General features: G+C 57.8%; 1 protein-coding gene across 1 annotated transcript in view; it reads right to left on the reverse strand.

The window, feature by feature from the left end:
• The window catches only part of HSPG2 (heparan sulfate proteoglycan 2), a 99,648-nt gene that overhangs the window by 64,686 nt on the left and 18,437 nt on the right, over positions 1-16,525 (reverse strand). The window contains 2 exon segments of the mRNA XM_040645922.1: positions 1,690-1,734; positions 2,264-2,399. Coding sequence (XP_040501856.1) covers positions 1,690-1,734; positions 2,264-2,399 — 181 coding nt within the window.

Below are 16,525 nucleotides of genomic sequence, written 5' to 3' on the forward strand. Positions count from 1 at the left end.
AAGACAAGGGTGGTGGGACAGGGCTGGGGCAGAGGCTGCGGGAGCCACAGCCCTGTCTGAGGGGCAGGTGGCACCATCTCAGGGGCTAGGCTCCAGGGTGTGGGGCTGGGCCAGAGCCCAGGCAAGGGGCATGGCCGGCGTGGCCTCAACTCGGTCAGGATGGGCCTTGCTTCCCAGCACGGGGAGGGCACTGGCCTCGGGCAAGGCTGAAGTGAGCACACGGAGCCCCTGGGAATGAGACACACGCTCGCTGCCTCCAGGCCTCAGACTCAGCCCAGCTGCCTGAACCTGACCCAAGGGCAGCGGGCCGGTGCCAGGTCGGGCCTGGAGGGTCTGAGGCCCTGTGTCTTCCCACGGATAGGCCCCACTCACAAGTACAGGCCTCTGCCTGGCTAGCAGGCCCTGCCCAGCTGCTGCTCCCCATTCCCCACCCCTGCCCCCACCTCTGACCCCTCCTGCCCTCACAGCTGCATCTCACAGGGGAGGTGGGCTGGCAAGGACTCCTCAGAGAGGGCAGAGCTGCCGCGGTGGACAGTCCCAGGGGAGGGGCTGCAGACGTTTCCAAATGGACAGTAGGGACAGGCCCAGGGCCACAGCTGACAGGCCCAGCTTAGCAAGAGGCAGCTCCCAGGCATCCTGCAGCCCCGGAAAGACCTACATGTGGAAAAGCTTCAGGCAGGATCTGAGTCCCAACGGCTGGAAGGTCACAGTCAGGACCAGGACACCTAGGTGCCAACCTTCCTGTCTGCACTTGCCCAGGTAGGACACCACCCTCTGGCATGCGGATGCCCCCAATGCACCAGTCAAAGGGAGGTGACCCCATCCCTGGAGAGGCGCACACCCACCACTGTGGGAGACACTGGAGGCAGTGCGGCTGCCCAGTGGTCCGCCTGAGCCGAGCTCCACCCTTGGCCCTGACCACAGAGTGCTCAGCGCTGGCTTCCAGAGAAAGCAGCAGGAACCATACGAAGCTGCTGGGCTTTGTCACCCGGTAGTTCCTTCTCGGCCCAGAGTCCTGGGGTGAGAAGAAGCAGGGACTCTGAGGCCCAGTGCTGGCCTGGCCCCGGCTCCACCGTGCGCTGAGTGCTGGCAGCGCGAGCAGCTGATGAAGGCCTGATTCTCTTCCCTCCACAAAGCCCAGCCCTCTTTCCCACCCCAGGAACCCTTGGCTTCCCAGCAGGTGACCTGAACTAAAGGCGGGGTCCTTCCCGGGTCCAGGGTGAGGCTATTCCACCCTTTGCCGGCTCAGTTGGCCTGCCCAAATGCCCTATGCCAAACAGCACCTCCACCTGGCCACCCCTGCCCGGGGTCCCCAGCTCTGCACCCCCAAGAAGGGATCTAGGGAAGGACTCCACAGTGGAGCCATCCTGGGAGATGTGAATTTTGCTTTGACTGCTGAGGGTCTGGCTTTCAGTACCTATTATAACTGGGCATTTCCTGCCTGTGGCCCTAAGCCTTGTCCCTGGGGCACAGACAGCCACAGAGCCCGGCCAACCCCTACCCCTCAGGGACCTGCCAATCAGGCCACACATCTGTCACTCGGCAAGTATGAAGCCACCCACAAGGCAGGCCCACGGAGCCCTTGAGGCCCTCAGCCTCTGAGATGGGACCTCTGCGGTGGGGAAGACCTGCTCTGGGGCTTCTGCAGGGGGGCAGGAAGGGGGGAGGGCTATGCCCTCCGCAACTCACCCATCTGAAAGTCTCCGCTGCCCAGGTCCCCGCTCCCCAGGCCGTCTGCAAGCAGGAGAGAGACGTATCAGGACCAGGTATTTGTTGAGTACCTACTGGGTGTCGGGCAAGGTTCGGGGCACCTGGCACGTAGTGGGCCAGGTCATAAAAGCTGAGAACTGTCGTCTCTCTCCATGCCTAGGGAGGCTGGCCGGTAAAAGTCCGCTCAGAAGCCTCCATCAGAGAGGGCACTGCCCATGCTGGTGGGAGGGGCCCGGGCACACTGGTCACCAGGTGAGGCCGGGAAGGGGTGCGGTAAGGGGCGGTGACTGTCCTCTACTGTGCCTTGTCTGCCACCTCCCCGTCGGTCCTCATCATCCCGTGCTGTGGGGTGCAGCCACCATCCCAGGGTCACAGGGTCACACAGGTTGTAAGCGGAGGATCTGGGGGTCACTGGGACCAGGGCTTAGGATGCCCATCCCTTGAGGCGCCCCCTTGGGCCAGCTTCCTGGGTCCTCTTTAAGGACCCGTGGGAAGAACCCTGCCTCCACCCCCTTACCTCTTCCACTCCCCACCACCAGAACCCTCTGCTCACCTCCAGAGGCCTCGTCAGCCAGCAAGTCCTCGTCATCAGAGAGGTCCGAGTACCTCCAGCCAGCCCGGCCCGCCGTGACGGTCTCTGCATCCTCAGGCAGAGACAAGCCATCATACGCCTGCAGCCCGTGGGTCACCTGAGGGAGATCACACAGCCGACGGTCACATTCTTCAGCCCCCGCCAAGCCCAGGACCCCTCCCCTCACTTCAAGGGGGACCCAGAGTCCCACCCCAAAGCTCTGGAGTGGTTAAGTCAGATGTGGTTTGGCTAAGAGAGTCAGGCTGGGGCTGAACCACTACTTTTGACTCCGTTTCCCCAAAGCCCCCTGGAGGCCTCAGAGCACGACCCTGCAAATTCACCGAGTCTGAATGGACCCTCAAACAAACAGACGATACAATTAAAATCACTTTGGTAAGTGATGACAGACTTGTCTTCCTTCGGAGAAGGCAAGGTCATCCAGGACATGAGGTGGTAGACAGGGGGCCACGGGCAGGTAAAGGGGAACCTGGGCCAGCAAAGATGGGGGCCACGGGCAGGAAGGGTGGCCAGGGTCAGGATGGGTCGGGGACAGAGACCGAAATCAGGGCTGAGTCCACGGAAGCTGCTGTCTCTAATGACAGTTTCCCACCAGGCCATCTTGGCCACCTCTTTCAGCCTCAGTCCTTGGCCTCCAAAGCTCCAAGCCACAGGAAACACATTCCAGCCATGTTGGACCGCTCGCTCGTGGCCACACTGACAAGCTCATCTGTGCACCCAGCGGCTGGGGTGGAGCCCAGCGGCTGGGCGGAACGGAGGCAGGACAGGCGTGGTGTCAACTCTGTGTGACCTCAGGCTGATGCTGAGTCCAGCACAAGTTCCACCTCAGGCCCCTGGGCCGCGGTGGGCCTGCCGAGACCCTGCACCCCGCCGGCCAGAGCAGAGGGGCCCCAGCGGCCATCGTACCTGCCTTTCTCAGCTCAGGGTAGGGGCAGTGCATGCCTCTGGCCCGTCAGACAAGATCAAGATGCTTCCAAAGGAGTTTTATCAGATAACATAGAGGAAAACACCAGCCCGGGGGAGCCCAAGGGAACCCCAGCGCCCCCAAGCACCAGCGTGCACGGATGTGCTGTGGCCCCGTAATGCACGTCCAGCCCCAGATAACCTGGCATGAGTGTCTCAGGCCCTGCCCTGGCCCTGGCCCTCTCTGGGGAGCCCAGCCCAGCCAGAAGGAAATGGTCTCGCTTTTGAAAACCAGACCCAGCCCTCACTGGCTAGACAAGGTGATGGCAGCAGGAAAGAGGCCCAAGGAAGAGAAGGAAAACAATGAGACGGCCAGTCTCTCTCCCTCCCTACACCCCCCGACTTCGCCCAGCCCATGTCCCTGCAGCCTCTGGCCTTTTCTCGCGCTAGTCCCTCCACTGGAATGCCCTTCCTCCCTTTGTTTATCTGGCTGACAAAATTCAGCTAACCTTCACCTCCTCTAACTTCTCGGTAAGAAAAAAGGAATGAATTATTGGTATTCACAGCAACACAGCTGAAGCTCGAGCCTACGTGATGAGTGAAAGACGCCAGACACAGAAGGCGACATACCGTGTGACCCCACTGATAGGCAACTCTAGGGGGGAATGGTCTAACCTACAGTGACAGAGATGTCACTAGTTGCCTGGGACCAGGGGTGGGGCAGGCTGACCGGGCAGGGACACCAGGGAATCTTCTGGAGTGACAGTTCCCTGGCTATACACGTCTCCTGATTGAACCGTACCCTTAAAATGGGTACATTTTATTGTATGTAATTTGCACCTCAAGAAACATGACTAAAAAGAAAAGTCTCAAATAAAATAAAATAAAATGAAATAAAAATAAAAAAAGAACACAGTCTTCTCTGGGAGACTTTGTCCTGACCCTTGGCCTTCACAGTTCCCTCTGTGCCCAGGCTGAGTTCTGGGCACTCCTAGGCTCACACTCTAATCACCTGTATCTCCACCGGAATGGAAGCATCCTGAAGGCAGGGACCCCATGTTTAATAACTACTTGAATGAATGAATGAATGAATGGTCAAAAATGTCATCACTTCTAATTCTAGCTGCTTCCTGAACCTGACTTGCTTTGGTACCACCTGTCCCATGCAGTCTATCTGCAGTCTCTCTTCCTAGGCTGGGAGCAACTTGGGGGCAGGGACTGGGTGCCATTTGGTCACCTTTGTGTCTACAGTGCTACCAAGACTTGTGCAAGGTCTGCATTGCCCACGACTTACTCCCTGCCATGGCCTAAAGCCCCTTCCCCTCCAATCCTGGGGCAAACCCTTCCTCCTGTTCCTTTTCCTTCCCCACCCTCTCTCTGGACCAATGCCCATCCCCCTCCTAGGTGGCCGGTAGACTTCTGGGCCATGTCCACAGGGTTTGTACCCAGGAATCAACTTTAGAACTTCTAGGAGCTGGTGAGAAATAGATTCCTGGGCCCCTTCTCATCCAGGTGGGAGGGATGGAGTGGCATGTCCACAGAGAACTCTGACTCACTGGGTAAGAACCACAAGGTCAATCCCTATGAGGGGTTCTCCCTCCTTCCCTGGCTGCGGGTGGAGGGCAATGTTCCCAGTGGGTGGGAGGGGAGTTCAGAGCAGGTCCTGACTGACATAAGGGGAGTTTGAGGCTAAGACTGGCATAGGAGCATAGACACTGGGCAGAAGGGGTTAGAGGGGCAGGCTTGGATCCTTTGCACCTGGGGAGGGCTCTCCCTCTGGGTCATTGCCACACCTTCCCTCTCCCCATGCAAGCCAGGCCGTGGGGGGCTTGCATGAGACACAGAGATTCCCAGCGCCCCCCCAGACACTGCTGTCTGGAAAGGAAAAATCTCTGGTGGTGAGCAAGGTCCAGAGCTTCTCCCAGGCCTGGAGTTGTGGGGGGGGGGGGGGCGGTGTCAGGACTGGACAGGAAATAGCAAAGTGAGATTCAACTTGGAAAAAATGTCAGGAACACACATCTGCAGTGAGAGGGGTGAGAGAATCCAGAGCATGTCGGGCCCGGACAGAAGACCTCCCACCCCAAGGACTCCAGGGAATGGGCCCTTCCACATGCCAGCCTGCCCTTGCTTGTAGCCCCCTCCCCAGGGCCTGAGGCTCCCGGGTCAGATCAGGGCCCGTAGAGAGGGCCAACCCAGCAAGAGCAGAGACTTCATTTGTGAAAAGCTGAAGATCAAAAGGTTCTAGCAGCTGTATTTCACATCTGGGAGGAGAGAAGGAGCCAGGCCGGAAAGAGGCTCCCGGAAAGAACCCAAAGGAGCCTGAGACTTGACCATAGAAGGGAACTTGGATTCAGATCTGGAAAGTCTGGGGTCTACTTGGGAATAGAGAGCGCTAACATGCATTGAGCACTTACTATATACTAGGCACGCCTTTAAGGATTTTTATAAATGCTAACCCAGGTTATAGATGTTAACCGGCCCACTACAGGAATGGGGACATGGAGCAGCCAGGTCATCTGCTTGGAGATCTAGCAGGTGGCAGAGCTGGGATTTGACCTCTGGTGGTTTGGTTCCAATGTTTAAGCTTTTGCCACTGAGCCAGAACTGAATGAAGTCACTGAGAGTCACTCCACAAAACCTTTCAACCACAGTGCTGTTTCACAGTCTACAGAGCATTTCCTCAATCTCAGTGTCATTGGACCTTGACAATGACCCCTGAGGTGGCTGAGCAGGTGTGAAAGGTCGCCTTTCACAGAGGAGGGAATAGCACCTTGCTTCCCACATACCTTGCCCAGGTGAGTGGCAAGCAGAGCCAGGACAGACCCAGGACCTCTAGGTTCTGCCTCTGCTGACCAGGAAAGAGGCAGGGCTGACGCTGGGCCTCCAGGCTGGCCTTGAGGCCTAAGCAGGGGGCAGGGCCAGGATGTCCAGGGCTGGCCAGTTCCCATCCCCAACTCAACCGGCTCCCAGGATGGCCCATGGGACACCTGAGCTGCCAGTGGCCTGAACCCATGCAATGTGTGCCCAAGCTCCCAAGGAGGGCTATGGGTGGCTCCAAGGTCAAAGGCAGAAATAGAACCCAGGTTTCCTGCCCTGCAGCCCATCTCCGGCGATGAGAAAGCCCGGCTTCCTCCCAGAGGAACCCAGTACTCAGGCAGGCGTTGGAGCCGGATGGCGGGGCCTGAGAGGAGGGGTCCAGAAAGCAGACCTGGGCCAGAGAGGAAGGAGCCAAGCAGAGAGGGGGATTTTCCAGACCTGGCAGGTTCCTGGTGGGGGAAGTAGAAGCAGCTGACTCATACAAGCCAAGGCCAAAGGACTGTTCTAGTGTGCTGGGAACAATTGCTTGGAGCAGGGGTGTGGGCACAGTGGCCCCCCAGTGGGGGGCGGGGGGCAGGGGGTACCCAGACAGGCGGGATACCAGACAGGCGGGGAACTTCTGGGAGACAGCTCCCTGAGGCTGGGCTGTGTCCAGGCCTTCCTGGTAGGGGTGAGGGTGCACATGAGGCTCTGGGTCCTGCCCTGTGGGAGGGCAGAGGCTGGACCCTCCTCTCCCGGCCTGGGTGAGGATGTGGGCAGATCCAAGGCTAGCCGGGAAGAAGTCAGCACGGAGGTGAAAGGTGGAGCCATTAGAGAGGGCACAGCAGGGAGAGAAGGTCGGGGCTGCAGGGGGAGGTGCCCCCTACGGATATAGGATCCGGGGCCTGGGGTTTTTAAAGATCTTAAGTGAGGATTGCGGGCCTTGCAAAGGACACGTGTGCAGACAAGAGTTCCTGGTGTTGCTAAAATCAAAGCTAGAGGAAGGCAGTGGCTCAGGGAGAAGACGACAGGAGCCGGCCGACTCCATCGAGGGCTCTCTCCGGGCCAGGCCCCATCCTCAGCACCGCGTGGACCCCCTCCGTGAATCCTCACAACGACCGGGGCGGGGCCAGCTCGGCAGGGCCATCATCCCTCATCCGTAGTCAGGGAAATCCAAAGAGCTCTGAAAACTCCGAGTGTTTTCTTTTTTTTAAATGAGTTTATAACAAGCACATTTGGAGCCAAGTCCTGACCTGAAGGGACAGGAAGCGATTAACATCCTATTTACTCCACTCAGGGGTGAGGAGTTGTAGCGCTTGCGGCCGCAGTGTGACTGTGTTTCATCATGGGGCGCTGCCCCAGACGCCACTGAGTGTTCTCACGTGTTCTGCGTAACCTTTCTCTGGAGGGTTCTGGAAACTTCTGAATTCCAAAGCACCTCCGACTCCCAGGGTTTCAGGTGCAGTATTACTTCCATTTGGGAGAGGAGCACACGGAGGCTCACATGAAAATAATGAAATTAAAGGCGTGCCAGGCGCTCCGCTTGATGCCCTGTATACAGTAAGTGCTCAGTATGTGTTAGAATCAGTACCACGCAGTGGGCACAGAGGAGAGGTGAGAGGTGGGTATGGATAAGAGGTGATGCCCGGTAGTGCGGGGAGTGGGCTCAGGCCCAGGTCAGCCTCCAGGTCTGGGATGAAGGGAAGGGTCTGGCTCTACTGCCTAAGCTCTGGGCCAGCTAGAGGGGTGGCGCCCAGGCAGGGGGGTGACAACACAGCTTGGTGCTGAAGCTCAAGAGATCTTCTGGCTCTGAGGCGGACTCTGGGACAACAGGGGGCTTCGGGCTGCTCCAGAGACATGATTCACATACTACTTGGGCAGCCCACCCATTGCCCCCTCCCCATGGCCCAGGCCTGGGCTGAGCCCACCACGAACCACCCCCCGCCCCCCGCAGCTGGGCAGGAAGGTCTGAGCACCGCAGTCCCCAGGGTGGCTGCAGCTGCCCAGGGCAAGGCTCCAGGCATCTGGGCTGGAGTGAGCTCACCGCATCGAAATCCAGAGACTGTGCGGGGGCGGGGGAGAAGCGAGCCCCTGCCTGCCCACCTGCCTCCTGCCAGCGCAGACTCTGCCTCAGTGTCCCCTCCCCCATCCGTGGCTCCCAGATCTTCAGGGAAGGACACACACCCGGAGAAGTTCCCCCTCCCCCTCTGTTACGATACAGGCTCCCAGGTCACCTCACAAGAGCTCCCTGGCTCTGCGACAGCCCGGGCCCCAGATACAGGGTCAAGGTGCCCTGACCCACCCCCAGACTGCCCAGTGCCCTGTCTATGGGCAGCAGACGGCAAAGTGGAAGGAATCTGACAGGGCAGCACTTTGTTGTGCAAACTGCCAGGGGCGGGTGAGCCCGACACAAAGGCCAAAAGGCCTTTAATCCCCTGGCAGGCTAAGAGGGGCGCCGGGCCGGAAAGGAGGTGGCCACGGCCTCCTCTGGCATGCCTCTCCTGCCCGTGCCACTCGGGAGGCCTGCCAGCTTCCCACACTCAGGCTCCCAAGGTGCAGGACCTTCGCCAGCCGGTTGGCCGGGAAGAACCAGGAGCCCCCGATTAAGAATGGCAGACGCACAGCAAGTGCTCCCAGGACACAGGTGCCGAGATAAGGTTTTCACAAGGCAAACCCACAACCCCGTAAAGCAGATACTGGTTCCTCTCCCCGCCCCCCCCAATCCCCAGTTCACAGATAAGAAAAGCAGCTCAGAGAAGTGAAGTCACCTATCCAAGGTCACACAGCTAATCCAGTTTGAAAGCAGGGCCCCCTCTTCTGCACTCTCTAGCTTGGAGGCCCAGCAGCCAGCAAGCCCCTGCTTCCAACTCCGAGGCCCGTGACCTGTAAAGCCTGCATTCCAGCCAGGGCCGTGTAGGGTCCGGTCGGGGCCTTCAACAGAGAAGAAGGGAGGGGGAACGTGGAGCTCTGGGGTCTCTCGTCTCAGCTCTGCCCCAAACTCACCATGTGGCCTTGGACAAGCCCCTCGACACCTTTCCCTTTCAGCGAACTGCAGCGAGCCCACTCTATGCGCTAGGCTTCCACACCAGCCATCTCTGGTGATGTGAACAGACGGGGCAGGAGGGCAGTGACGTTCACCTGTTTCGATCACTGCTGCATCTTCAAGACAGAAGACACACACTAGGTGCTCAGTTAACATCTGCCGACGCCGACAGAATGAACGAATGAACCAGCGAACCTGCCCGACAGCCCTGAGGTGAGAATTAGCCCTCTGACAGAAGAAGAAAGTGAAGTTTAGAAAGAGAAAATAAGGACTTGCTCGGGATTGCACAGCAAGAGCCACGTGCCTCAGTTTCCCATCACTAAAACGGAGGCCCCGACACCTGGTCCCAAGAGAAAAAGGGGCCTGAACTCCACGCTCCCTGAAACGGATAACACTGCCTCCAGGCCTCGGGTTTCTCGGTGGTGAAGCAGGTACAAGAACCCTGCCTGGTTCGCCTCCTGCCCCGGGGCTGCTGGGAGGGGCAGGTGGAATGAGGGGGGAGCTGCTCTGGGGAGCGCGGCCAGAGAACTCTGCCTGGCCCTTTCCCTGGTGGACCTGACACGGTCTCTGCCTTCAAGGTCCCTCTGCGCGGAGCTGGGGTTGCACCCGAACGGGGCTGCCACCACTACAGCCCAAGCAGGAGCACGTTATGCGTCTCAGAGATGCGGCCAGAGGGGCAGAGGGCAGACTCTGCCGGACAACCCAGATTCCAGGCCGCCTCGACCACTTCCTAGCTGGACAGCCTCAGCTTCCTCCCTGTAAAAAAAGGATAATCAATCCATCCTGTCCTATCAGGTTCAGTTCAAGTCGCTTGGACCTTTATTTCTTGAGCACCTACTACGTGCTGGGTCCTGGGGATAAAACTGGGAAGTAAAGAGACACAGAACTCTGTGTTCCTAAGGGAGAGACATACCATTAAACCGAGTGATGAGGACACGGTGCAGGGAGAGCTGTACAGAGGAAGGACAGGGGGCTGGGAGGGCCCAGGGGAGGGTCCCCTCACTGACCGAGGCAGGTGGGAGTCTGGGGAAGGTTTCCCAGGGGAAAGGACAATTAGCTGGTTCTGAGATATGGTCTCACCTAAGTAGGGTGGAGAAGGGCAGAGTGCGTACGCCAGGCAGAAGAAAGGGCACATGCCCAGGCCCAGAGGTGGGAGCGTGCAGAGCATGGTCAAGGGACCAGCCCTGAATGGGCTTTTCCACAAACAAGCCCTTTCTTTGTCCCTTGACAAAACTGGTGTTTTGTCCCTTGACTACCTTGGTATTATGGTGCTAGTCACAGAGCCCGAGTCCCTCAGCACCCCCCGAGTCCCTGCACTCTCCTCCTGCCCCACAGACACCCCAAGAATGGGCCTCCCCTGGCGTTGACTGAGCTGCCTGCCAGCCTAGAGGGAAGCAGCAGGAAGTCACCGGCAAATGCCCCCGCCCCACCCGAGCGCCAGGTGCCGCCAAGGCGGTGGGGGGGGCGGGTGGCGAGTGGGAATGGCTTCCGCGCTGGGCCGCCCAGCAAGAAGGTCCCCAGGGCTTGAACATTATCTGCCAAGCACCGTCGGTGCCAACAGCGCCTGCGGTGTTCACGTGCCTGCCTCCTGCCTGCAGCCCGGCGTGGTTCTCAGATTCTCTGGCACCCAGGAGGCCCTGCTGCCAGGGCGCGCTGGAGTGTCTGTGGGCCTTCAAGGCCCCACCAACCTGCCTGGGCCGGCCCCTTCTCTCTGGGGTTGCTACCCATAGATTTTATGAATGAAGCCCCTAGCACAGTGCCAGGCTTACAGGAGGATGGGGGGAATGTTCCACAAAGTTTTGATGAAATGAGACACCAGTTACAACAATGACCACCTCCTGGACCTACTGGGTTAGGCCTTTCCATTACTTTTCGTTCACCAAAGGATGAGAAGAAACACCCTTATTTTGGGTAACCAGGTCCTGTGTGACCTACCTACACACACACACCCCCTATACACACATCTCCACCCTCATCTCTATCTGTGCTCTCCCCACTCCCTGCCACACTTATCTCAATGGTTCTCAAACACACTCAACTCTCCTACCTCAGGGCCTTTGCACTTGCTGCACCTGGGACACCACCCCCAAGATGTGCCCACTCCTCCTCTTCCTCTTGTCCTTGCTCACATGTCACCTTTACAGAGACCTAGACCACATCCTAGGTCCAGAATCCATTGTCAGCTCTCTGTCACTTCACAGCATCTCACCACCTACATTCTACCCATGTTCACATGTTTATCTGTTTATCGTCTGTCACCCCCACTAACATCAGCTCCACAAAGGCAGTGACTTTGTCCATGTCCCCAGTACCTCCAATTACCTGGCACAGAGTAGCCGCTCAGTAACGCCTTTTAAGTTCATGAATGGATGGAGTTTACAAATGAAGAGACTGAGTCTCAGAAAGATGGCTTGGCCGGAGTCACAGAGCTGGAAGAGCCAAGACTGGGAGCCAGACCCCTCCCTGGTTCCCAACCAGGAACTCTGTACTGCGCGAGCCCTCCTCCTGCCATCTCTGACGGCTCAGGCTTTCCAGCCAGGGGGCCCATTTCTGAGGGGACAAGACACTGCCCCTGGTCACTGAGCACAGACCTGCTCCCTGCCCAGACCAGCATCCCAGGGATTGGGGGGGGGTGTCTCAGAGGCAAGCAGGGCGGTGGCTCCTGCTCAAGGGCCTTGCCCCAGGCAGCCAGGCCGCCGGGCCTCGGTGACTCTACTCCTGCCTGCTCCCGTGGGCATCGGCAACAGGAAAAAACAGGCTGGAACGGCTGCTCTTTGCGGCCAAGCAGGCCAGCTCCCTCTGCCCCCCAGGGCTTTTCTCATCTGCTTCCTGGAGGGGGAGGAAGGGGCCCGCAGGGCCAAGCCCATGACTGAAGACAGGCCTGGGCTGGGGGGGGGGGGGGCAACAGAGCTGGAAATAAAAGGAAGGGACCCTTCCTTTTGAAGTGCCCCTGTCCCCTTTCCTCATGACTAATGTCCATTCCAAGGCACAGTAACTCTGGACACGGCGGGAGGGTCCTGCAGACAAACGATCTGGGAAAGGCTGGTTACACAAAGCGGAGCTGGTTCCCTGAGTCCTCAGGGTCCTGAACACCACGACGAGGGAGGGGGCAACTATTTACTGTTTCCCAGACTTGCTTAACTTGGAACCCTTTCTTCATGCTCATGGGACTAGGGTTCCACAGGGCACATATTGGGAGCACCCACACCAAACCTACCCCTTTCCCTTGGTTAGCTGCCAAACAGCTCTCCTTCAGGGAGTGTAAAATACGGTCCACCACCACCGCCACCGCCGCCACCGCCGCCACCGCCGCCACAGGGGTTTTGAAAAGGGAGCTCTTGAAGACAGAAAGCCCCAAGGCACCATGCAATAAAGGACCGATAGAGGAAAGCCAGGGTAGGCGACAGGAAGGGTATGTTCTCTCCTCGGGGAGAAACACTGTCAGAGTCTGAGAAAAGCCAGACAGAAGCTGCCCCTTTCCTCCCTGGCCACCAGCCTGCCCTCCCAGGAGATGAGTCCTGTCGGAGGGGACACACAGAGGGTGGCCCCGTGCCTGGTCACTCCTGGTCCCCTAGGACCATGCAGAAGCTCAGAGGGTCCCTGTGCCCATGAGAGGCAGGGAGTGGAATGTTCTAAGGGGAAGTTCAGCGGCCGGCACTCTTCCAGGCAGCAGAGTGAGCCAGGAGGGACTGAGAAAGGGCTTCCAGCTCACCCCACTCTCTGGGGCAAGCCCCTTCCCCTCTCCAGGCCTCAGGTTCCCTCTGTCAAATGATGAAGTAGGCCTAGATCACTGCTTTCCAGTCTGGCCTCAGCAGAGAGTGGGTGAGGGGGTCGGGGGGACAGAGAGAACTTGGGCCCCCTCTCCCAAATACTTGCTTCAGTGAAAACAAATCCCCCCTTTTCCATTTTGTATGATGACCTTCTACATAATACATCTGGTGTTGAGCCCCTGGCTAGCTGAGAGCAAGGTCACTTAACCCCTCAGTGCCTCTGTTCCTCATCTGTAAAATGGGCATGATAGTTCATACTAATAGCATCTACCTGATGGGACTGTTGTAAGGATTAGATAAAAAGGTAAAATGCTACAAATAGCACTAGCACATGGTGAGTGTCCCATGTTTGCCGTTATTTATCAAAATACTGCAGGATTTAACCAAAATACTATTATTTCGATTGGCATGAAGGTTTCCCTGCTCAATAATAAGTTTGAAAGCTCTCAACTTGGATGAACCCAAAGCTTCCTTCTGGCTTTGACATTTTAGGACACTGACATCCTGAAACCTTAGGTTTCTAGAATTCTAGGCTATGACTTCCACCAGCAAAGGGGGCGGGGCTCGCAGAGGGGATCACAAAGTGAGAAGCAAGCCTGCAGGATCGGGCTGCAGGGGACTGCCCCGCGCGGGGTCACCATCATCACCATCACCATCACCATTATACTTCCCCTGCCACCCTCTTCCAGAAAAACTGAAAGCAGCTTACAAAGATGCACCCAGAACGGCAGGAGAGGATGAATTGAACATACACAGGAGACACAAACGCAGACCGACAGTCTGGAGTGCGGTGAGGAGACAGAAAGTACGTGCCGATTTCTGGAGGTCTGGGAAAGCAACAGTTCATTTGGCTCTGAGCTTTTCAGTGGCCAATGGGAGGAAGGAAACCTGACCAGTCCCTGGACTCCGTGTCCCAATGAGGTCAAAATAAACCGGTTGCTTAGAGGAAGCACAACTATTCTGATATTGAGAGCAGGGAACGTCCCAAGGGCAAAGTTTGTCTGGCGCTCCTCTTTGACCTTGCCAGTGGGGCTGGCATCCCGTAGGGGTCCACTGCCCATGACCCCCTGAGGCTGAAGTCAGGGGCAGAGGCTACAGCCATCAAAGATCCAGGAGGCTGGAATGGCCGTCCAGAGTGTGCCCCCAGCATCCTTGGCCTGGGCAGGATTACCCAGCCCTCCCCAAACCTGAACACAGCCAATGCCCAAAATAGCCGGAGCACCAGAGGGTGCCAGGAGGCCCCGGGCAGGGGACGTGGCTAGGCCTGCCCACCATGGAGGGCCCCGTGGGCCAACGCACACACATCCCTGGCACAAAAAGGAGCACCTTCACTCAGGCACACAGCCCTCCCTGGGAGTCCCCCACCCACGGAGCTCCCCCTGCAGCCAGCACGTTGCTCACGCAGGACCAGGCAGCACTCCGCCCTTCCCACCCTTCCCACGGGCAGGCTTGCTTGCAGGAGCCAAATGGAAAAGTCTTCCCAGAAACACCACCCCTACCATATAGGGAAGACCTCCTCTTGCTCCAGGATCAGCCTCCCCTCAGCATCCTCCAGGGTCCCCCAGCTGCAGGCCAAGACAATGGGGGCTATTCTGGGTTGCACAGGGGTATTTAAAGCTCTGGCTGGGCCTCTTCCCTGGGGAACAAGAGGCCTTGACCTAGGCAAGACCTTCCTGAAATTGTTGCTGCCCAGACTGTGGTAGCTGCGTCCCAACCTCTCCTGCCAGGTCTTGAGGCCCTGTGAGTGCCACCTCCTCCAGAAAGCCCTCGGGGCTACTGCCCAAGACTCTCGGGAGAGCTGGGTCCTGGGCTCCGCTCCCCCACTGATCTCAGCCCATTTTCTCATCTGAAAACGTGGCTAATGTAGCAACGTGTGTACAAGGGCTTGGCGGCTTCTGTGGTTAAGATGAGATGTGTCTCCCCAGCCACCACGTGGGGTAGAATGTAAGCAGGGATGGGAATTTTATTCTGTCACTGCTCTTTTTCTAGCACCTGGCACACAGTAGGTACCAAACAAATATTTATTGACCGATATAAATATTTGTGGAATGTGTCCATAACCCCCCGAGAGCCAGCCACGTGCTGGGTGCACAGGTGGCTAATACTTCTTGATGACAACATTGCCAGATCTCATTTTGGGTCCTTAGAACACTCCAGGCCTTATGCTAAGTACTTAACATTGATTCTCTCATGTAATTTGCTCAACAAGCCCAAGAGGTAGGTCCTATTCTTATTTCATACGCAAGAAAATGAGCGTTCCACTCCAAGTGAGTTTGCCTGGAAGGGCGCCTGGCTGGCTCGGTCGTTGGAGTGTGCAACGCGGGATCTCAGGGTTGTGAGTTCGAGCCCCACGCTGGGTGTAGAGATTACTTAAATAAATATGTCTTAAAAAAAAAAAAAGGAGGTTGCCTGGGGTCCTAAAACTACTAAGTGGCCAAGGTGACGGGAACCTCAACATCTCTAACATCCTGCACGACACACTCGGAAGAAGGCAGTGGGGTGGACACTGAGCTGGGAGCCAGGAGCCTAGACTGAGCCACTCAGTAGCTGTGTGATATTGAGCAAGTCACTTGGCCTCTCTGGATCTGTTTTCTCTTCCGTAAAAATGGGGGCATTAATTTCTATCTCTTCATGTTGTTAGTAGGATCAAAGGAACTCAGGGATATGACCACGTCCCCCATATTAGCCCCAACCCCTCCCCAGGGGCAGTGACTGTGAAGGATGGTGGGAAGATGTCCTTCGGGAAGAGGGGGGTGCCCGGTGCTGGCTCTGGAACAAAGTGCAGCAGCTGCTGGCAACAGCTGGTAAGAATTCTGGGCCTGGTCCAAGCAGGGGGAGAAGGGGCGGGCTGAAGAGTCACCTCTGGCCCTCCTCTGTCACCCTTCCCTGCTGACAGCTGCTGGGGCCTCAGGGCCAAGGGCCCCACAGCAGGAGGAGGGTGGGAGCAGCCCAGCTGGGGTCATCTCAGTCCTCATGCTGCCAACTGCTCCAATCCCAGGGTCCCTGGGCCTGCAGGGCCCACTGGCCAGGCCGCAGGCCTCATTCCTGCAGCCCTTTACCCAGTTCCTGAGGAAGTCTGGGGGTAGGGGGAGGGACTGGAGCAAAGGTCTGTGGGCCGAAGATGCCTTGCCTGGAGCCTGGGTGCCTCAGAGACCCTGGCTGGGAGGGGTGGATGGGAAGGGTCGAGTGGGCAGGGGGTCCCGGGAGAGGCCTTGTGGTGTTCCTGGCTAATGGCCGGGGTTGCAGGCCCTTCAGGGAGCCTTCGTGGAGCCTGTGAACCTGGCCTTGCCCAGCTCCACCCCGGGCCCCTCTCAGGCCCACAGCCCTGCTCCCAGCACAGCGCCAACCCTCTCCAGTTCGCTCCAGCCCACGCAGCTCCCGCTCCTCTGAACTCTTGCATCCCTATAATTACGCCTGGCCAGAGTTTCCGAGGCGTATGTGGAGAAACAGTTTAACAAAGGATCCCTGGGCTGCTTCCAGGTGTCAGAGGCAGCCTGGGAGATGTAGTTTGGACGCACAGGTATTTAAAGCCTGGGGCATGTTCACGGTTTTTCTAGAAGACTACTATTTTTATTTTGTTAATAAATCAAAGCCATCCTAGGAAATGTGTGTTGGTCACATGCCACTCCACACCACTTAGAGCTGACTGGACGTCCTAGCCTGGCAACTTCCTAGCTGTGTAGCCCTGGGCAAATCGCTTGACCCCTCTGAGCC

This window comes from Ursus maritimus, unplaced genomic scaffold (genome assembly GCF_017311325.1).
Source record: "Ursus maritimus isolate PB19 unplaced genomic scaffold, ASM1731132v1 scaffold_32, whole genome shotgun sequence".
Lineage (NCBI taxonomy): Eukaryota > Metazoa > Chordata > Mammalia > Carnivora > Ursidae > Ursus > Ursus maritimus.